General features: G+C 42.5%; 2 protein-coding genes across 2 annotated transcripts in view; both read right to left on the bottom strand.

Annotated features, from left to right (window-relative positions):
• LOC139422622 (NACHT, LRR and PYD domains-containing protein 12-like) overlaps positions 1-22,246 on the bottom strand; it is a 163,684-nt gene extending 141,438 nt beyond the window's left edge. The window contains exons 1-3 of the mRNA XM_071173768.1: positions 22,197-22,246; positions 20,716-20,826; positions 19,356-19,472 (exon numbers count right to left, since the gene is read on the bottom strand). Of these exons, the coding sequence (XP_071029869.1) occupies positions 19,356-19,472; positions 20,716-20,826; positions 22,197-22,246 (278 nt within the window). The remainder of the gene's footprint in view (positions 1-19,355; positions 19,473-20,715; positions 20,827-22,196) is intronic.
• Positions 13,466-18,723, bottom strand: LOC139421732 (NLR family CARD domain-containing protein 3-like; the record flags this gene model as incomplete). The annotated part of the gene is made up of 6 exons (XM_071172850.1): positions 13,466-13,998; positions 14,401-14,447; positions 14,623-14,796; positions 16,018-16,191; positions 16,478-18,275; positions 18,651-18,723. Coding segments are annotated over 6 exons (2,799 nt in total), but the record flags the coding sequence as incomplete, so codon positions are not given.
• Positions 22,247-22,739: the final 493 nt, after the last annotated feature.

Below are 22,739 nucleotides of genomic sequence, written 5' to 3' on the forward strand. Positions count from 1 at the left end.
TTCAATCAGGACTGACTAATCAGAATACTATTATGTTACTGTATAGGTGTATGAATTTTCTTTTAACCTTAGTACTGAATATAATGTGTGTAAATATAATCAAGAATTAGAACAATGACTGTCTCTGTTCCTTGGTAGAAATGAATGAACTTATAGCCAGACTGAATAGACTGCAGGCAGACCTTGGCTCGGATCATAAATGATCTAAGTCTTGAGAACCATACAGCCATTGTACTGGAGCAGAGATGAGACGGGGTAGTAAGAAAAAGAACGATGTCATTTTCAGTTTATAATCTGTGGTAAACTGTATCATGTTCAGTACTCTTGAGAATAAATGCTGCTGATAGATTTTGATACTGGTCTCTGTCCATTTCATGCAAATAAGAGTCTTACAAATTCTTAGGAATTGAAGGAGTGTTTAATTTTAATTGGGTATTAAAACATAGAGGAATTTAATTCCTGTAACAATTGGTCCTTCGAGCTTGATCTAAAATACCCGTCTCTGCCATCTGAAGGTCGTACATCGAAAATCGTGCACGAGCGGGTTGGGTCCCATTATTTAAGACCTGGCCTCTGAATTGAGGGAAAAGACCAGGCCGGTGTACACCCCAGACCGACAGGGACGGTGACTAGATCCAACGAACAGTGCTTTTCCCAGTCGGCGACAAGGTCAGTAGCCTATATTTTCTCAATTCTGGGGGGAATGATTTAAGTTCTTTGATTTGATGTTCTAAATTTTTTAGAATTGATCAATAATGGGAGCTTTACTATTCCCACAGGGTTTTATATGACCAACATACACTGGGTTTTGTATAACCGATATACACTGGCAGGTTCGAAAAAAACTGTGTTTGAATGTGCACTACCGTAAGTAAATTAAATTTAATCATGAGAGGCATGTTCGCCCGAGATTAAGAAGGGATATTAAATAGGTGCTGGGGGATAGGACGTTGATCTTGTACAAATATGATAATAACTAAGCGTGGGGAGACAGGAATGGAATTCTATGCGGACAAGATAATTTAAAAGGTCAATTGAATTGTGGGAGTATTGACCATCGCTCCAATTCAACAAATAGTACTGAAATAAAGTCCAAATGAGGAGAAGAGGGACACCAAAATCTAGAGGAATGGGATAAAAGCCAAATCTATAGACAAGAGGTTCCAGGCGAGAGGGAAGCCTAAAATAGTGGCGTGAGATTAATTATATTATTGTCTTTAAAAGCCTTCTGACACAACCGGAAAATAAGATGTTAACTAGGGATTTACGACCCCTGGGCTTATAGTTGTATAGGTAAGACCTAATATCCGATTCAACAGTCAAAGCTTTTGACAATGTTTCCACAAAGGAGAAAACGAAGGAGAGAATACACACCATAAAAAAAAAAATAGCTTGATAGATCCGGGTGCCTTGGAAGCCAAAGGGGTTATTAATCAATGATTAAACAAATAAATAGGGTTAGTGGAGAAAAGACAGAAAACAACGGGCAGAGGGGCTAAATACAGCTAGGATATGGTTAGCCGAGGCGAGGAAGGGAGCTGAGAACAAAGGAAAAGGAAGGGAGGCGTCCAAAATCTGACTCGGACAAAGACCCTGAATAAAAGCTGATACTACTAAAATAGTCAGGCAAGGTTTTAAATTAGGACTATTTCCTGGGACTACAGACAATTATAATAATTTAATTTAATTATTGGCAGGGAAACTCAATCATTTAAATAGCAGGACACTAAAGTTCGTATCTCAGCTTTGAAACCGATAGACTAAAATTGATTTTAGATTGTAATTCATCTATTTGGACAACAAATAGTACTGGTAGGCTGACTTGCGGCATCATTTTACGTTGGCTACACAACACCGTTCCTCAAATTATGACAGAGAAATTGGGTTGTGGCATTTAGAGGGAAAAGGCATGCATTATAGCTTTGAGTTACTTTACAAAAGTGGCTAAAAGTTCCAAATACATTTTTAAAAAAGGAGCTGAATATCGTCTGAAAAGATGCTACAGCAACAGAATGCTAGGCCTTCCATTGGGCTATATTTGGCTATAATATAGGTAGGTGAATATCATAAGGATAGACTGAAAAGATGCTACAGCAACAGAATGCTAGGCCTTCCATTGGGCTCTATTTGGCTATAATATAGGTAGCTGAATATCATAAGGATAGACTGAAAAGATGCTACAGCAACAGAATGCTAGGCCTTCCATTGGGCTCTATTTGGCTATAATATAGGTAGGTGAATATCATAAGGATAGACTGAAAAGATGCTACAGCAACAGAATGCTAGGCCTTCCATTGGGCTCTATTTGGCTATAATATAGGTAGGTGAATATCATAAGGATAGTCTGAAAAGATGCTACAGCAACAGAATTGCTAGGCATTCCATTGGGCTATATTTGGCTATAATATAGGTAGGTAAGAATAGTTGAATCGTAAAAAGTTGTGGTTATTTCCCGAGTATTGATTTTTGGTTAGGTAACGCCAATGAAATCGAACAAGAAGTTAACGTATTCTAAACATTATCTGTTTTCATTACGGGGAACAATGAAATGTCTACAATAGGGTATGGCTGGCTAGGAATGTCTTGTTTTCAAGGGACAGTGCACGTTTATCACAATTGTTTGAGTGTATGGCAGGGTATAAAATATTTTGGGGCAACAATTTGGAGACTGAATGAGTTACATAATTATTAGGTTTGTTGTTGTAGTAAACATTTGGGTTAAGGGGATTTGCCTGTTCCCAGAGATAAGATATCTTAAAGGGGTACACTCACATATGGAATATTAGGAGTTTTATTTTCTGAGTTTTAATTTTAATTAGACAAGTGAATGAAAATGATTAAAGATAAAGGTTTCTTTAATATGTCTAATATGGTGATGAAGACGAATGTAAAGGGGTGGTGTGACCTTTGACCTTATCATGGCTATCTCTTGGGGTCTGATCAGCCTCAGGGGAGAGCCATTTGTATAATGAATTTGTGGTCATCTGGGTTACTAGTTATAAGGTAAATTAATTATAATGGAGTTAGAATTTTGGGTTAGAATTTTAGTTTGAACTGCAGATGAGAAAGTGGTTCAGGATATTTTACAATATTAGCTGTAAAGTGTTTGAATTGGCTATTATTGATTTGTTATTACAACAGAAAAAAATATCCTATTTATCATTGAGAATAAATAGGGGGAGATAAGATTCATTGAGGTTTGGATAGGATATATATTAAGCCAATAGGGCAGGAAATTACATAGAAAAATAACTTTCAGTTCTTAGGGGTGATTAATTACGGTAGATAAGGTATCTCAAACTATGAAACATATATTCAATTATTGATGTGACTGATTTTTAAGATTTATTTTTATGTTATTTTTAGAAAAAATACAGTGGATTCCCGAAGGAGAGATTTCATTAACACAGTAAAGAGATAGAATATGTTTAGCATTCGTTTTGGCTTTAATTAAACATTTAGAATATTTTTAGTTAAATAGTATTAACCTCTCTGATCTCCCCATCACGGATCCGGTATCGTGACTACATTCTCAAGCTCATTACCATAACGCAACGTTAACTATTCATGAAAATCGCAAATGAAATGAAATAAATATGCCATCTCTCAAGCTTAGCCTTTTGTAAACAACACTGTCATCTCAGATTTTCAAAATATGCTTCTCAACCATAGGAAAACAATAATTTGTGTAAAAGTAGCTAGCTAGCGTAGCATTTAGAGTTAGCATTAGCGTTAGCATCCAGCACGCAACATTTCAACAAAAACATAAAAGCCTTCAAATAAAATCATTTACCTTTGAAGAACTTCGGATGTTTTCAATGAGGAGACTCTCAGTTAGATAGCAAATGCTCAGTTTTTTCTAAAAAGATTCTTTGTGTATTAGAAATAGCTCCGTTTTGTACATCACATTTGGCTACAAAAAAACCCAGAAAATTCAGTCCTCCAAACGCAAACTTTTTTCCAAATTAACTCCATAATATCGACTGAAAACATGGCAAACATGGTTTAGAATCAATCCTCAAGGTGTTTTTCACATATCTCTTCGATGATATATCGTTCGTGGAAGCAATCAAATGGAAAAAAACTTGCAGCTGGCTTTGCACACCAATTTCGACGCAGGACACCAGGCGGACACTTGGAAAATGTAGTCTCTTATGGTCAATCTTCCAATGATATGCCTACAAATGCGTCACAATGCTGCCAACATCTTGGGGAAACGGCAGAAGGTCTAAGCTTATTCCTGTCGCATTCACAGCCATATAAGGAGACATTGAAAACAGAGCTTCAGAAATTCTGCTCATTTCCTGTTTGACGTTTCATCTTGGTTTCGCCTGTAGAATGAGTTCTGGGGCACTTACAGACAATATATTTGCAGATTCTGAAACTTCAGAGTGTTTTCTTTCAAAAACTGTCAAGAATATGCATAGTCGAGCATCTTTTCGTGACAAAATATCACGCTTAAAACGGGAACGTTTTTTATCCAAAAATGAAATAGCGCCCCTAGAGATCCAACAGGTTAACTTCTTGGAACTCTGGGGGCGGTATTTCATTATTGGATAAAAAAAAGTTCCCGTTTTAAGCGCGATATTTTGTCATGAAAAGATGCTCGACTATGCATATAATTGACAGCTTTGGAAAGAAAACACTCTGACGTTTCCAAAACTGCAAAGATATTGTCTGTGAGTGCCACAGAACTGATGTTACAGGTGAAATCAAGATGAAACTTCAAACAGGAAGTGCCCCAGATTTTGAAAGGCGCTGTGTTCCAATGAGTCCTTATATGGATGTGAATGGCCCACGAATGAGCTTAGACTTTCTGTCGTTTCCCCATAGTGTCGACAGCATTGTGACGTATTTGTAGGCATATCATTAGAAGATTGACCATTTTACACTACATCTACCAGGTGCTCGCTTGGTGTCCTCCATCGCAATTATTGCGTAATCTCCAGCTGCAGTATTTTTCCGTTTGCTTCCGAGGAGAAACCCAACTGCCACGAATGATTTATCATCAAATAGATATGTGAAAAACACCTTGAGGATTGATTCTAAACAACGTTTGCCATGTTTCTGTCGATATTATGGAGTTAATTTGGTAAAAAGTTTGGCGTTGTAGAGACAGCATTTTCTGATTTTTTTCTTAGCCAAACGTGATGAACAAAACGGAGCGATTTCTCCTACACAATTAATATTTTTGGAAAAAATGAACATTTGCTATCTAACTGAGAGTCTCCTCATTGAAAACATCCGAAGTTCTTCAAAGGTAAATTATTTTATTTGAATGCTTTTCTTGCTTTTGTGAAAATGTTGCCTGCTGAATGCTAGGCTTAATGCTATGCTAGGCTATCAATACTCTTACACAAATGCTTGTGTAGCTATGGTTGAAAAGCATATTTTGAAAATCTGAGATGACAGTGTTGTTAACAAAAGGCTAAGCTTGAGAGCAAATATATTTTCTCATTTCATTTGCGATTTTCATGAATAGTTAACGTTGCGTTATATCTGTTCTGACTCTCTACCCTCCCTCTCTCTCTCTCTCTCTCTCTCTTTCCATCTGTTCTGACTCTCTAACCTCCCTCTCTCTCTCTCTCTCTCTCTCTTTCCCTCTGTTCTGACTCTCTACCCTCCCTCTCTCTCTCTCTCTCTCTCTTTCCATCTGATCTGACTCTCTACTCTCCCTCTCCCTCTGTGATATCTAAGTTTTTTTTTGCTTTGTAATTCTGGGTTATTGTGTGTAGATTGATGAGGGGAAAAACACATTTAATCCATTTTAGAATAAGGCAGAGAGCAGAGAACAGAGAGAGAGCAGAGAGCAGGCTGAGAGAGCAGAGAGTGAGATCAGAGAGTGAGAGAGAGAGCAGAGAGTGAGAGAGCAGAGAGGAGGGCAGAGAGAGCAGAGAGAGCGAGCAGAGAAAAGAGAGAGCAGAGAGAGAGAGCAGAGAGAACTCTGTTGCTATAGTGACCCTGCATCACAACACTCTGTTGCTATAGTAACCCTGCATTACAACACTCTGTTGTACTAATTATACAATTTGTTTAATTCAATTTCACATATTTAATTGTTTTGTATTTCATTTCATATTTGTTTCTTGTTTCAACCAGTCGCAGATTAACATCAACCTGACAGAGGAAACGTTAAATCAATAAACAAACTGTTTTCACAATTAACAGCCTTTTCTTGTTTCAAGGATGTTTTATTATGAAAAGTACAATATATCCTTGTATACTTGTACAACTATGGAAGGTATGTCCATATATAATTATATATAATTGTATATAATTATACAATTTGTTTTTCAACATAAAACACAACAAATGATCACATTGGTATTTTAACAGTGTTATTGTAAGAGGTCCTCACAACTATAGAAAGACGCGCATGTGTGTGTGTGTCCAGAGTGTGTGTGTGTCCAGTGTGTGTGTGTCCAGTGTGTTTGTGTCCAGTGTGTGTTTGTGTCCAGTGTGTTTGTGTCCAGTATGTGTGTGTCCAGTGTGTTTGTGTCCAGTGTGTGTGTGTGTGTCCTGTGTGTATATGTTTGTCCACTGTGTGTGTGTGTGTGTGTGTGTGTGTGTGTGTCCAGTGTGTGTCCAGTGTGTGTGTGTGAGTCCAGTGTGTGTGTGTGTGTCTGTCCAGAGTGTGTGTGTGACCAGTGTGTGTGTGTGTGAGTGTGTGTGTCCAGTGTGTGTGTGTCCAGTGTGTGTGTGTCCAGTGTGTGTCTGTGAGTCCAGTGTGTGTCTGTGAGTCCAGTGTGTGTCTGTGAGTCCAGTGTGTGTGTGTGTGTGTGTGTCCACTGTGTTTGTGTGTGTGTTTGTCTAGTGTGTGTGTGTATTTGTCCAGTGTGTGTGTGTGTGTGTGTGTGTGTGTGTGTGTGTGTGTGTGTGTCCAGTGTGTGTCTGTGAGTCCAGTGTGTGTGTGTGTGTGTGTGTGTGTGTGTGTGTGTGTGTGTGTCCAGTGTGTGTCTGTGAGTCCAGTGTGTGTGTGTGTATGTGTGTGTCCAGTGTGTATGTGTGTGTGTGTGTGTGTGTGTGTCCAGTGTGTATGTGTGTGTCCAGTGTGTGTGTGTGTGTGTGTGTCCAGTGTGTGTGTGTGTACTGTGTGTATATGTTTGTCCTGTGTGTGTGTGTGTCCACTGTGTTTGTGTGTGTATTTGTCCAGTGTGAGTTTGTCCAGTTTGTGTGTGTGTGTGGGTGTGTGTGTTTCCAGTGTGTGTGTGTGTGTTTGTCTAGTGTGTGTGTGTGTATTTGTCTAGTGTGTGTTTGTCCAGTGTGTGTGTGTGTGTGTGTGTGTGTGTGTGTGTGTGTGTGTGTGTCCACTGTGTTTGTGTGTGTGTGTATGTGTCCAGTGTGTGTTTGTCCAATGTGTGTGTGTCCAGTGTGTGTCTGTGAGTCCAGCGTGTGTCCAGTGTGTGTCTGTGAGTCCAGTGTGTGTGTGTGTGTGTGTCCAGTGTGTGTGTGTGTAACCAGTGTGTGTGTCCAGCAGGTGTATGTGTGTGTCCAGTGTGTGTGTGTGTGTGTCCAGTGTGAGTGTGTGTGTGTGTGTGTGTGTCCAGTGTGTGTTTGTGTGTGTGTGTGTGTGTGTCCAGTGTGTGTCTGTGAGTCCAGTGTGTGTGTGTGTGTGTGTGTCCAGTGTGTGTGTGTCCAGTGTGTGTGTGTGTGTCCTGTGTGTATATGTTTGTCCACTGTGTGTGTGTGTGTGTGTGTGTGTGTGTGTGTCCAGTGTGTGTCCAGTGTGTGTGTGTGAGTCCAGTGTGTGTGTGTGTGTCTGTCCAGAGTGTGTGTGTGACCAGTGTGTGTGTGTGTGAGTGTGTGTGTCCAGTGTGTGTGTGTCCAGTGTGTGTGTGTCCAGTGTGTGTCTGTGAGTCCAGTGTGTGTCTGTGAGTCCAGTGTGTGTCTGTGAGTCCAGTGTGTGTGTGTGTGTGTGTGTCCACTGTGTTTGTGTGTGTGTTTGTCTAGTGTGTGTGTGTATTTGTCCAGTGTGTGTGTGTGTGTGTGTGTGTGTGTGTGTGTGTGTGTGTGTGTCCAGTGTGTGTCTGTGAGTCCAGTGTGTGTGTGTGTGTGTGTGTGTGTGTGTGTGTGTGTGTGTGTCCAGTGTGTGTCTGTGAGTCCAGTGTGTGTGTGTGTATGTGTGTGTCCAGTGTGTATGTGTGTGTGTGTGTGTGTGTGTGTCCAGTGTGTATGTGTGTGTCCAGTGTGTGTGTGTGTGTGTGTGTCCAGTGTGTGTGTGTGTACTGTGTGTATATGTTTGTCCTGTGTGTGTGTGTGTCCACTGTGTTTGTGTGTGTATTTGTCCAGTGTGAGTTTGTCCAGTTTGTGTGTGTGTGTGGGTGTGTGTGTTTCCAGTGTGTGTGTGTGTGTTTGTCTAGTGTGTGTGTGTGTATTTGTCTAGTGTGTGTTTGTCCAGTGTGTGTGTGTGTGTGTGTGTGTGTGTGTGTGTGTGTGTGTGTGTCCACTGTGTTTGTGTGTGTGTGTATGTGTCCAGTGTGTGTTTGTCCAATGTGTGTGTGTCCAGTGTGTGTCTGTGAGTCCAGCGTGTGTCCAGTGTGTGTCTGTGAGTCCAGTGTGTGTGTGTGTGTGTGTCCAGTGTGTGTGTGTGTAACCAGTGTGTGTGTCCAGCAGGTGTATGTGTGTGTCCAGTGTGTGTGTGTGTGTGTCCAGTGTGAGTGTGTGTGTGTGTGTGTGTGTCCAGTGTGTGTTTGTGTGTGTGTGTGTGTGTGTCCAGTGTGTGTCTGTGAGTCCAGTGTGTGTGTGTGTGTGTGTGTCCAGTGTGTGTGTGTGTAACCAGTGTGTGTGTCCAGCAGGTGTATATGTGTGTGTGTGTCCAGCAGGTGTATATGTCTGTGTGTGTGTAACCAGTGTGTGTGTCCAGCAGGTGTATATGTGTGTGTGTGTCCAGTTTGTGTGTGTGTGTGTGTGTGTCCAGTGTGAGTGTGTGTGCGTCCAGTGTGTGTCTGTGAGTCAAATGTGTGTTTGTGTGTGTGTGTCCAGTGTGTGTCTGTGAGTCCAGTGTGTGTGTGTGTGTGTGTGTGTGTGTGTGTCCAGTGTGTGTGTGTGTAACCAGTGTGTGTGTCCAGAAGGTGTATATGTGTGTGTGTGTTCAGTTTGTGTGTGTGTGTGTGTGTCCAGTGTGAGTGTGTGTGTGTGCGTCCAGTGTGTGTGTGTGTGTGTGTCCAGTGTGTGTCCAGTGTGTGTCTGTGAGTCCAGTGTGTGTGTGTGTGTGTCTGTCCAGAGTGTGTGTGTGACCAGTGTGTGTGTGTGTGAGTGTGTGTGTCCAGTGTGTGTGTGTCCAGTGTGTGTGTGTCCAGTGTGTGTCTGTGAGTCCAGTGTGTGTCTGTGAGTCCAGTGTGTGTGTGTGTGTGTGTGTGTGTGTGTGTGTCCAGTGTGTGTCTGTGAGTCCAGTGTGTGTGTGTGTATGTGTGTGTCCAGTGTGTATGTGTGTGTGTGTGTGTGTGTGTCCAGTGTGTATGTGTGTGTCCAGTGTGTGTCTGTGAGTCCAGTGTGTGTCTGTGAGTCCAGTGTGTGTCTGTGAGTCCAGTATGTGTGTGTGTCCACTGTGTTTGTGTGTGTGTTTGTCTAGTGTGTGTGTGTATTTGTCCAGTGTGTGTGTGTGTGTGTGTGTGTGTGTGTGTGTGTGTGTGTGTGTGTGTCCAGTGTGTGTCTGTGAGTCCAGTGTGTGTGTGTGTGTGTGTGTGTGTGTGTGTGTGTGTGTGTGTGTGTGTGTGTGTGTGTGTCCAGTGTGTGTCTGTGAGTCCAGTGTGTGTGTGTGTATGTGTGTGTCCAGTGTGTATGTGTGTGTGTGTCGGTGTGTATGTGTGTATGTGTGTGTCCAGTGTGTATGTGTGTGTGTGTCGGTGTGTGTGTGTGTATGTGTGTGTCCAGTGTGTATGTGTGTGTGTGTATGTGTGTGTCCAGTGTGTATGTGTGTGTCCAGTGTGTGTGTGTGTGTGTGTGTCCAGTGTGTGTGTGTGTACTGTGTGTATATGTTTGTCCTGTGTGTGTGTGTGTCCACTGTGTTTGTGTGTGTATTTGTCCAGTGTGAGTTTGTCCAGTTTGTGTGTGTGTGTGGGTGTGTGTGTGTCCAGTGTGTGTGTGTGTGTTTGTCTAGTGTGTGTGTGTGTATTTGTCTAGTGTGTGTTTGTCCAGTGTGTGTGTGTGTGTGTGTGTGTGTGTGTGTGTGTGTGTCCACTGTGTTTGTGTGTGTGTGTATGTGTCCAGTGTGTGTTTGTCCAATGTGTGTGTGTCCAGTGTGTGTCTGTGAGTCCAGTGTGTGTCCAGTGTGTGTCTGTGAGTCCAGTGTGTGTGTGTGTGTGTGTCCAGTGTGTGTGTGTGTAACCAGTGTGTGTGTCCAGCAGGTGTATGTGTGTGTCCAGTGTGTGTGTGTGTGTGTCCAGTGTGAGTGTGTGTGTGTGTGTGTGTCCAGTGTGTGTTTGTGTGTGTGTGTGTGTGTGTCCAGTGTGTGTCTGTGAGTCCAGTGTGTGTGTGTGTGTGTGTGTGTCCAGTGTGTGTGTGTGTAACCAGTGTGTGTGTCCAGCAGGTGTATATGTGTGTGTGTGTCCAGCAGGTGTATATGTGTGTGTGTGTGTAACCAGTGTGTGTGTCCAGCAGGTGTATATGTGTGTGTGTGTCCAGTTTGTGTGTGTGTGTGTGTGTCCAGTGTGAGTGTGTGTGCGTCCAGTGTGTGTCTGTGAGTCAAATGTGTGTTTGTGTGTGTGTGTGTCCAGTGTGTGTCTGTGAGTCCAGTGTGTGTGTGTGTGTGTGTGTGTGTGTGTGTGTGTGTGTGTGTCCAGTGTGTGTGTGTGTAACCAGTGTGTGTGTCCAGCAGGTGTATATGTGTGTGTGTGTTCAGTTTGTGTGTGTGTGTGTGTGTGTGTGTGTCCAGTGTGAGTGTGTGTGTGTGCGTCCAGTGTGTGTGTGTGTGTGTCCAGTGTGTGTCCAGTGTGTGTCTGTGAGTCCATTGTGTGTGTGTGTGTCTGTCCAGAGTGTGTGTGTGACCAGTGTGTGTGTGTGTGAGTGTGTGTGTCCAGTGTGTGTGTGTCCAGTGTGTGTGTGTCCAGTGTGTGTCTGTGAGTTCAGTGTGTGTCTGTGAGTCCAGTGTGTGTGTGTGTGTGTGTGTCCACTGTGTTTGTGTGTGTGTTTGTCTAGTGTGTGTGTGTGTTTGTCTAGTGTGTGTGTGTATTTGTCCAGTGTGTGTGTGTGTGTGTGTGTGTGTGTGTGTGTGTGTGTGTGTGTGTGTGTGTCCAGTGTGTGTCTGTGAGTCCAGTGTGTGTGTGTGTGTGTGTGTGTGTGTGTGTGTGTCCAGTGTGTGTCTGTGAGTCCAGTGTGTGTGTGTGTATGTGTGTGTCCAGTGTGTATGTGTGTGTGTGTGTGTGTGTCCAGTGTGTATGTGTGTGTCCAGTGTGTGTGTGTGTGTGTGTGTCCAGTGTGTGTGTGTGTCCTGTGTGTATATGTTTGTCCTGTGTGTGTGTGTGTGTCCACTGTGTTTGTGTGTGTATTTGTCCAGTGTGAGTTTGTCCAGTGTGTGTGTGTGTGTGTGTGTGTGTGTGTGTGTCCAGTGTGTGTGTGTGTGTGTGTTTGTCTAGTGTGTGTGTGTATTTGTCTAGTGTGTGTTTGTCCAGTGTGTGTGTGTGTGTGTGTGTGTGTGTGTGTGTGTGTCCACTGTGTTTGTGTGTGTGTGTATGTGTCCAGTGTGTGTTTGTCCAGTGTGTGTGTGTGTCCAGTGTGTGTCTGTGAGTCCAGTGTGTGTCCAGTGTGTGTCTGTGAGTCCAGTGTGTGTGTGTGTGTGAGTCCAGTGTGTGTGTGTGTGTGAGTCCAGTGTGTGTGTGTGTGTGTGTAACCAGTGTGTGTGTCCAGAAGGTGTATGTGTGTGTCCAGTGTGTGTGTGTGTGTGTCCAGTGTGAGTGTGTGTGTGTGTGTGTGTCCAGTGTGTGTTTGTGTGTGTGTGTGTGTGTGTCCAGTGTGTGTCTGTGAGTCCAGTGTGTGTGTGTGTGTGTGTGTCCAGTGTGTGTGTGTGTAACCAGTGTGTGTGTCCAGCAGGTGTATATGTGTGTGTGTGTCCAGCAGGTGTATATGTGTGTGTGTGTGTAACCAGTGTGTGTGTCCAGCAGGTGTATATGTGTGTGTGTGTCCAGTTTGTGTGTGTGTGTGTGTGTGTCCAGTGTGAGTGTGTGTGCGTCCAGTGTGTGTCTGTGAGTCCAGTGTGTGTTTGTGTGTGTGTGTCCAGTGTGTGTCTGTGAGTCCAGTGTGTGTGTGTGTGTGTGTGTGTGTCCAGTGTGTGTGTGTGTAACCAGTGTGTGTGTCCAGCAGGTGTATATGTGTGTGTGTGTTCAGTTTGTGTGTGTGTGTGTGTCCAGTGTGAGTGTGTGTGTGTGTGTGTGTGTGTCCAGTGTGTGTGCGTCCAGTGTGTGTGTGTCCAGTGTGTGTCTGTGAGTCCAGTGTGTGTGTGTGTGTCTGTCCAGAGTGTGTGTGTGACCAGTGTGTGTGTGTGTGAGTGTGTGTGTCCAGTGTGTGTGTGTCCAGTGTGTGTGTGTCCAGTGTGTGTCTGTGAGTCCAGTGTGTGTCTGTGAGTCCAGTGTGTGTGTGTCCAGTGTGTGTCTGTGAGTCCAGTGTGTGTGTGTGTGTCTGTCCAGAGTGTGTGTGTGACCAGTGTGTGTGTGTGTGAGTGTGTGTGTCCAGTGTGTGTGTGTCCAGTGTGTGTCTGTGAGTCCAGTGTGTGTCTGTGAGTCCAGTGTGTGTGTGTCCAGTGTGTGTCTGTGAGTCCAGTGTGTGTGTGTGTGTGTGTGTCCACTGTGTTTTTGTGTGTGTTTGTCTAGTGTGTGTGTGTATTTGTCCAGTGTGTGTGTGTGTGTGTGTGTGTGTGTGTGTGTGTGTGTGTGTGTGTGTGTGTGTCCAGTGTGTGTCTGTGAGTCCAGTGTGTGTGTGTGTGTGTGTGTGTGTGTGTGTGTGTGTGTGTCCAGTGTGTGTCTGTGAGTCCAGTGTGTGTGTGTGTATGTGTGTGTCCAGTGTGTTTGTGTGTGTGTGTCCAGTGTGTATGTGTGTGTCCAGTGTGTGTGTGTGTGTGTGTCCAGTGTGTGTGTGTGTAACCAGTGTGTGTGTCCAGCAGGTGTATATGTGTGTGTGTGTTCAGTTTGTGTGTGTGTGTGTGTGTCCAGTGTGAGTGTGTGTGTGTGTGCGTCCAGTGTGTGTGTGTGTGTGTGTCCAGTGTGTGTATGTGTGTATCTAGTGTGTGTGTCCAGCAGGTGTGTGTGTCTGTGTCCAGTGTGAGTGTGTGTGTGTCAAGTGTGTGTGTCTTTGCCCAGTGTGTGTGTGTGTCTTTGCCCAGTGTGTGTGTGTGTCTTTGCCCAGTGTGTTTGTCCAGTGTGTGTTTTTGTCCAGTGAGTGTTTTTGTCCAGTGTGTGTGTGTGTCTTCGTCCAGTGTGTGTGTGTGTGTGTGTGTGTGTGTGTGTGTGTGTGTGTGTGTGTGTGTGTGTGTGTATCACTGACAGAGGGACACTGAGGAGTCTTCATAACAAACCCAAAACCCTGGATAGAGGGGCTCAGTGAATGTGGAGGTGAATGTGATCAGGTGGGTCAGTGTGTCAGAGGAGGCTCTATAGAAGGACAGAGTGCCGGCTGGCCAGTCCAGATACACTCCTACTCTGTGGGAGCTGGAGGAGGGGACGTCTATGGTAGTCCGATTATTATTGTGCCAGGCAATGTAACTGTTGTCAGAGCAGGTCAGACTCCAGGACTTGTCATTGTATCCAAGCCAACAGTCATTACCCCCTCCTCTCCTGTTGATTCCTTTATATGTCACTCCTATAACAGCCTCTTCACCACTCCACTCTACCTCCCAGTAACAGCGCCCAGTAAGACCCTCTCTACACAGCACCTGTTCAAAGTCATCATATCTCTCTGGGTGATCAGGATACGGCAGCTTCTCTCTCCTACATGTCACCTTTCTGTTCTCCTCAGACAGAGAGAGGAGTCTGTGTACTGTGTTTGGGTCCAGTGTGAGATCACAGACATCTGATGGATGAAACCAGACACAATATTAGAAATCATCATCATTCACATTAGAATGTTAACTCACTTTTCACTAATTCATTTAATGTAGATGTTTCTAGGTATCAAAAGGAGAAGTTAAGGTAACTTGAGACTTGTTGAATGATCATGTGTTATACTGTATGGTAATATAAAACACACTTATTCCCATTAATTACACACACACACACACACACACACACACACACACACACACACACACACACATTGTCAAAGCAACTCTTTGGGGTCCCTGATTTCTCCTTCTGTAGAACTACAGCTGATATTTAATATGACCAAGTCAGTAATGATGGTGGTCTTTGACTTTGACTTAACTTGAATTAAGACTTATTCTTAGTCATATTCTTCACAGCAAACAACACTCACATTTTCTAAGCCCAGGTTTCATTCTGTTCTCTCCACCATGTTCCACACTGTAGCGGTAAGCAGAAGAACAGACAGTAATTGATTCAATAGCGTCAATTAACACACACACACATGCACAGTCAGCATATAACTTTGTCCAAGTGGTGGTCAGAATGTTTGTCTTAACTAGCCTGATAAGTCAAGCATGTCTGATATGAACATTGACATAAACCCTCTACATACTTGAGTTTCTCCAGTCTGCAGTGTGGATCCTCCAGTCCAGCAGAGAGCAGTCTGACTCCTGAGTCTCCTGGGTGATTGTAGCTCAGATCCAGCTCCCTCAGGTGTGAGGGGTTTGACCTCAGAGCTGAGACCAGAGAAGCACAGCCTTCCTCTGTGACTAGACAGCCTGACAGCCTGCAAAGAGTCAAATCATATTAAAATCACACTGATATTCTTTGGTGGTGAAAATAGTGGCAGTATATTTTTTCAACATATTCAGATATATCAGTGTCCTGAAACCTGCCATATCTATTCATAAAATAGTGTATCATCATAAAAAATGACAAATGATCAAAGTATTGCCTGCAGATAGAAACATGTATAGTACAAATATTATAGTAGACTGACGAGACCAGTTTAAAAGCAGTATCAGTCAGAAGACAGACAGTGAGGTATCAGATTTAGATTGTATTGAGTATACAGTCCACACCATATCTATTTAGACAGTGAGGAATCAGATTTAGATTGTATTGAGTATACAGTCCACACCATATCTATTTAGACAGTGAGGTATCAGATTTAGATTGTATTGAGTATACAGTCCACACCATATCTATTTAGACAGTGAGGTATCAGATTTAGATTGTATTGAGTATACAGTCCACACCATATCTATTTAGACAGTGAGGTATCAGATTTAGATTGTATTGAGTATACAGTCCACACCATATCTATTTAGACAGTGAGGTATCAGATTTAGATTGTATTGAGTATACAGTCCACACCATATCTATTTAGACAGTGAGGTATCAGATTTAGATTGTATTGAGTAAACAGTCCACACCATATCTATTTAGACAGTGAGGAATCAGATTTAGATTGTATTGAGTATACAGTCCACACCATATCTATTTAGACAGTGAGGTATCAGATTTAGATTGTATTGAGTATACAGTCCACACCATATCTATTTAGACAGTGAGGTATCAGATTTAGATTGTATTGAGTGTACAGTCCACACCATATCTATTTAGACAGTGAGGAATCAGATTTAGATTGTATTGAGTATACAGTCCACAACATATCTATTTAGACAGTGAGGTATCAGATTTAGATTGTATTGAGTATACAGTCCACATCATATCTATTTAGACAGTGAGGAATCAGATTTAGATTGTATTGAGTATACAGTCCACACTATATCTATTTAGACAGTGAGGTATCAGATTTAGATTGTATTGAGTATACAGTCCACAACATATCTATTTAGACAGTGAAGCTGACATTTTAAATGAAAAATGTAAAACTGTAAGCTTCACTGTCCAAACACATATGGTGTGGACTATGTGTGTCTGGTAAACATATGTGGATCTGGTGAACAGTTATCACTTGTTGACCAACTACAGGAATACTGACCTCAGAGTCTCCAGTTTACAGTGGGGATTCCCCAGTCCAGCAGAGAGCAGCTCCACTCCTGAATCCTTCAGGTCATTGTTACTCAGATCCAGCTCTCTCAGGTGTGAGGGGTTTGACCTCAGAGCTGAGACTAGAGAAGCACAGCCTTCCTCTGTGACTCCACAGCCTGACAGCCTGACAAAGAGATCATCATGACTTCACAAACACACTGTTAATTTAACACCAGTAGTGTAGAAGGACAATGGCAGATGCATTTGGTTAATTCTCTCAAACAACATATAGATTCATCTTCCGTTTCCAAGAATTGTATGGTCATAATGTTATACTAATGTGAAAATTAATGAATTTATTCAATATGTTTTTCAAAATAATATATTATACATATTATAATACATATTTTTCTCTAAACTGAATATTTCTTCCTAATGATTAGTTCTTAAATGTAATTTTATGTTCTCACAGAACAGCTCTGGAGGCTTTGACCACTGGCAGCAGCCTCAGAAGACCTTCCTCTGATCTGGAGTATTTCTTCAGGTCAAACACATCCAGCTCCTTTTCTGAAGTCAGCAACACAAAGACCAGAGCTGACCACTGTGCAGGTGACAGTTCATCTTCTGAGAGACTTCCTGAGCTCAGGTATCTTTGGATCTCCTCCACTAGAGAATGGTCATTCAGTTCATTCAGACAGTGGAACAGATTGATGCTCCTCTCTGGAGAGGGATTCTCCCTGATCTTCTCCTTGATGTACTTGACTGTTTCTTCATGGCTCTGTGAGCTGCTTGTCTTTGTCAGTAGACCTCGTAAGTGCTTCTGATTGGACTCCAGTGAGAGGCCCAGAAGGAAGCGGAGGAAAAGGTCCAGGTTTCCCGTCTCACTTTGTAAGGCTTTATCCACAGCACTCTTGTAGAAAGTAACTTCAGTAACTTTAGGCTTCTCTCTGAAGAGCGCCGAAAAGTATCTGAACATTGATTGAGGTTCGTCCATTAGATTCTCATTGTTGTTGATGAATGAGAGGAACACATATACAGCAGCCAGAAACTCCTGAATGCTCAGATGTACGAAGCAGTACACCTTGTCCTGGTACAGCCCACATTCCTCTTTAAAGAGCTGTGTGCACAATCCTGAGTACACTGAGGCTTCATTAACATCAATGCCAGACTCTTTCAGGTCTTCTTCATAGAAAATCAGATTGCCCTTCACAAGCTGTTGAAAAGCCAGTTTTCCCAGTGACAGAATGCTCTCTTTATTCCAGTGTGGACCTGTCTCTTCTTTCCCAATATACTTTTCATTCTTCTGTTTGGTATGAAACACCACAAGGTGTGTGTACATCTCAGTCAGAGTCTTGGGCATCTCTTCTCTCTTATGTTTCAGCATGTGTTCAAGGATTGTTGCAGAAATCCAACAGAAGACTGGAATGTGGCACATGATGTAGAGGCTCCTTGATGTCTTTATGTGTGAGATGATTCTGCTGGACAGGTCCTCATCACTGAATCTCTTCCTGAAGTACTCCTCCTTCTGTGGGTCATTGAACCCTCGTACCTCTGTCACCTGGTCAACACACCCTGAAGGGATCTTATTGGCTGCTGCAGGTCGGGTAGTTATCCAGAGGAGAGCAGAGGGAAGCAGATTTCCCTTGATGAGATTTGTCAGCAGAACATCCACTGAGGTTGACTCTGTGACGTCCCAACAGATCTTATTCTTCTGGAAGTCTAGGGGCAGTCGGCACTCATCCAGACCATCAAAGATGAACAGAACTTTGTACTTGTTGTAGTTGGAGATTCTTGATTGTTTGGTTTCCATTGAGAAGTGATTGAGAAGTTCAATGAAAGTGTGTTTGTCCTCTTTCATCAAATTCAGCTCCCGAAAAGGGAATGAAAATACAAATTGGACATCCTGATTTGCTTTTCCTTCAGCCCAGTCCAGAATGAACTTCTGCACAGAGACTGTTTTTCCAATGCCAGCGACTCCCTTTGTCAGCACAGTTCTGATAGGTTTGTCTTGTCCAGTTAAGGGTTTGAAGATGTCGTTACATTTGATTGCAGTCTCTGGTCTTGCTTGTTTCCTGGTTGTTGTCTCAATCTGTCTCAGCTCATGTTCATTATTGACCTCTCCTGTTCCACCCTCTGTGATGTAGAGCTCTGTGTAGATCTTATTGAGAAGTGTTGGGTTTCCTTGTTTAGCGATCCCCTCAAATACACATTGAAACTTCTTCTTTAGATTAGATTTGAGTTCACGTTGGCAAATCACAGCAAGCTCATCTGAATGAAGAAATAACACAGAGGATAATAATATTACGTCTGTTTTAATGTCTACAGTATTGTAGGACTGTTATAAAGTTTTACATTATAATAATTTAGTCTCTTAACTGACTATATAAATGTGTAAATGTTTTCATAATGCATTACAGACTGGTGTGACTGATTATATTATTAACGGTATTATTGATGGTATTATTAATGTTCTCTCTCTCTCTCTCTAAATTAGTCACCACAACACATCCTTGCTGCTACTTGATGAGGTCACTAGGTGTTGTATTAAGGCTGCTACAATATCATTGAGTTACACAGCTACATTAGCTGTACTTTAGCTACAGCTTTTAAATGTTATAAAACATCATTCAACATGAGGCAGACAGATCTTACATTTCTCCAGTGTGTCAGCAAGCTCCTTCTGGTTCATTTTCCTCAGGACGTGCAGTGTGATCTTCAGAGCCCCCTCTCTGGCATTGCTCTCCTGCTTCTCATCTTCAGCGTCCACCACTTCCTTATCCTGCTTCTGACTCTCAAAGCCTTCTGGGAGTTCTGGACTAAGAATCCTCTTGAACATCTTCAGCTCGTTCTTCACAAATGTCATAATTTTCTCTTCAAGCAACTGAAATAAATAAAGTAAATAAGTTAAGCAAGAGAATAAATGCTTTCTCATTAACACATTAATGAATGATTGACAGATCAACTTTACTTGAGGTAAACAAAAACAAATGTACATAACAGGACCACATACACTGAATATGGAGGCCAGGTCTGTTTGATGACTCTGGGAAGACTGACCACTGAGAATCTCTGACTCTGATCTCTCCTGTTGGTTTCTGTGGACAAAACATGAGATTACATCTCCTCATCCAGGGAGTGCACACACACACACACACACACACACACACACACACACACACGGAGGGAATGTTGTGTTTGTTTAATATTGTTTTACGACTATGAAAATTGACAAAATTATTAGCCTATGGATTATGAAAACAACAACAATAAATGGGAAAATGGGAGAGGAGAAATGACTAGAGACAGTGTTGTTTAACTCACTGACCAGGACCCATGAGTTCTTCTTACCTTTGTTCAGTAGAAAAGTCTCCCTCTCTAAAGTATATAGGTTGATCCATAGACCGGTCACTCTTCATGGACACACAGCTGGGAACAGGGGAGGCTGGTCTCTCCTGCGTGATTGGACTTCAACACAACAGAGACAAACATTACATCTCTCATCTACTCTGAGCTCAGATGGGGAAACAGAAGAAGAGTTTCACAAATAGAACTGACTTCTAGACGTTAGTTAATGGCGCGAGCAGTGTGTCATTTTTAATGACGAAATTCATTTAGCGTCGCGAGCGTTGTAGTCAGTCTGTCAGCCCCGCTAAAAGGCTGGTGTCGTTACTCTGCCTTCTCCGGGGGATGTTGAGGTAAATTTACTAACCGGGAGGGTTGAATGATGTAATTTATTAGAGGGCTGGAAGACGCACTCTCGAGGTTGTTTACTCACAATATCAGATATTAAGATGATTTTTATAATGAATGTATACTGAGGTTGAGGTTCTGACTAGTGATTATTTACCCGGTGTTCAATACCTGCTATTGAGGCGCCCTGAAAATAATATTCAAAAGTTTGGTCCTTGGACACAGACGGTTAAACACTAAAGTTACCGTCCATCTCGTGAAGAGAGGAGAACCGGACAGAGGTAGCCAGCATCCGTCAACGAGAGAGGGAGAAGCCTCACCGGGATTTAACAGGTGGAAGAAACAACCGGGGAGCTCCATCGGTCCACAAGAAATGCAGACAGCCGGTGACGATGTAGTGGTAGCTATGGTAACTAGGATGCTGCTGGTAGAGTAGCTAGCTAGCTTACCGAGCTGTACCGACTGGCTAGGATAACTAGGATGCTGCTGGTAGAGTAGCTAGCTAGCTTACCGAGCTGTACTGACTAGCTAGGATAACTAGGATGCTGCTGGTAGAGTAGCTGGCTAGATTACCGAGCTGTACCGAGTAGCTAGGATAACTAGGATGCTGCTGGTAGAGTAGCTAGCTGGCTTACCGAGCTGTACCGACTGGCTAGGATAACTAGGATGCTGCTGGTAGAGTAGCTAGCTAGTTTACCGAGCTGTACCGCCTGGCTAGGATAACTAGGATGCTGCTGGTAGAGTAGCTAGCTAGCTTACCGAGCTGTACCGACTGGCTAGCAGGTCGTTCGTCTGTCCCTCGTCTCCATGATGATGACGAATCCGGTGAAACACAAATTGAAACGAGGATAGAGAGTGGACTAGATATTACTCTAACTGAGTAGTGTAGCCTGTAAGGGTATGAAAAGGATCTGACTACACTCACACTGTCCCTGACCGTAAAGAAAAAAGCTAATTGAACAATAAACTTCGGTGTCTCAACACTGTAACAAACTCCGTCGTTATTCCCCAAGATCACCTCAGTCCACTCTGCGCGTAACCGGACAATCTCCTTGGCGCCACACCGAACGGGGACGAGGACAGTTCTGTACGGGGACGCGGACAGTTCTGTACGGGGACGCGGACAGTTCTGTACGGGGACACGGACAGTTCCTGTACGGGGACGCGGACAGTTCCAGAACGCGGACATGATCAGTGCAACACAATCAACTAAACCCAGTCTTTACAGTGGGTTACATTAGTAATATTCATTTTTTATTATTATGTAAAACAAACATTCTGTTTTTTTTATAACAATATGTTGAGATCTGGGTCCATCTCGCCAAAGTGTCTCAGAGTAGAAAATTGGTCGTATAAGTGCTGAGAATAAAGACATTTTACACTTATGGGTATAAATTACCTAGTTACCTACCCACCTAGTCGGCAGATATTTAGGACACCTCGTGAGCTGTCCTAAGTAGTTAAGAGTTAACAGCAGGTGTCCTAAGTAGTTAAGAGTTAACAGCAGGTGTCCTAAGTAGTTAAGAGTTAACAGCAGGTGTCCTAAGTAGTTAAGAGTTAACAGCAGGTGTCCTAAGTAGTTAAGAGTTAACAGCAGGTGTTCTAAGTAGTTAAGAGTTAACAGCAGGTGTCCTAAGTAGTTAAGAGTTAACAGCAGGTGTCCTAAGTAGTTAAGAGTTAACAGCAGGTGTCCTAAGTAGTTAAGAGTTAACAGCAGGTGTCCTAAGTAGTTAAGAGTTAACAGCAGGTGTCCTAAGTAGTTAAGAGTTAACAGCAGGTGTCTTGGTAATACTATAGAATAATGCAGTGAGTCAGTGGTTCCTGAGCCACACGTAATTGCATTGCAATAGTTAAAAATAATGTTTTTATATTTCTATGTGATCAACCCATTAATAATATAGACCTACATGCAACAGTATGTCTTGTGCTTTTGGCAAGTGATACCATTTTGTCTTAATTTTGGCAGATTAACTCATGCTTATTTCTGAAGATTAACTCAGGTTTTTGCCCAAAGGCTAAAGAGTTGTAGCTGTGGCAGGAATTGGACTTGTGGTTGAAAGGTGGCTGGTTCGAATCCAATTCCGTGTGCTGGAAAATACAGGCGGACTTGATCTGACCACTGGAGGGCTGCTGGGTTCACATCCTCAAAACATGAACCTTTTGTTGATCAGAACTCTAGAGGTTCTTCTACACTGAACCCAAATATATATAATGTTTTAGTGGTTCCATATATTAATGAAGTGATAGAAGCCTTTTAGGTTCTAGAAGGAACCTTATTTTCTGAGAGAGTAAAATAAACACGTTTTTCTTCTGATTATTTAATTCTCTACATCATGTTATTTCAAGTTCTCCCTTTGGAGGAAAAGCAACCAACATCATGTTGTTAAATAATAAGCCATAAGCAACCATTTCTGATTTTAAAAACTAATGTGGACATTGTTGGAAATAGCATTTTTGAAAGAAACTCAAAATAATTCCTAAACACAACTGTCATCTCACCTCTTAGCTTTGGTGTCAGGTCCTCCATCTCCCTCCCCAGAGAGTCTCATTTTTGAGGCAGGGTCCCCTTCATCTCTCTCCCCAGAGAGACTCATTTTAGAGAACTGACCCCTAAACAGAGATCCAGCATGTTGGTTGTGGTTAACACAGTAATTATTGAATGTCAATTGTTATAATTTATTAATAATTCCTTATAAAACATTTACTAACAGACATATCGAAACAGTCAGGTTATTTAATACAATCACATGAATATGTAGATGTGACATCTCTTCTCCATGGTAACTGTCAATAATAATCAGTCACTTTTAAGGTAGTTCTAGACATTACAGCAGCACAAGGCCATGTCTCACAATTATTTTTATTCAAATTTTTTATTTAAGTCAGTTAAGAACAAATTCTTATTTTATTATTTAAAGGTGGGCTATTTATTGTCTTTCAATCTGTTATTATCTAAATGTATCTGAGAATGTAGACAGAAGGGCTAAAATGGACATGATTGATCTGAGGGGGAAATCATTGATCCATTCAGAAAGTTTATTA

Source organism: Oncorhynchus clarkii, chromosome 12 (genome assembly GCF_045791955.1).
Source record: "Oncorhynchus clarkii lewisi isolate Uvic-CL-2024 chromosome 12, UVic_Ocla_1.0, whole genome shotgun sequence".
In the NCBI taxonomy this organism is placed as follows: Eukaryota; Metazoa; Chordata; class Actinopteri; order Salmoniformes; family Salmonidae; genus Oncorhynchus; species Oncorhynchus clarkii.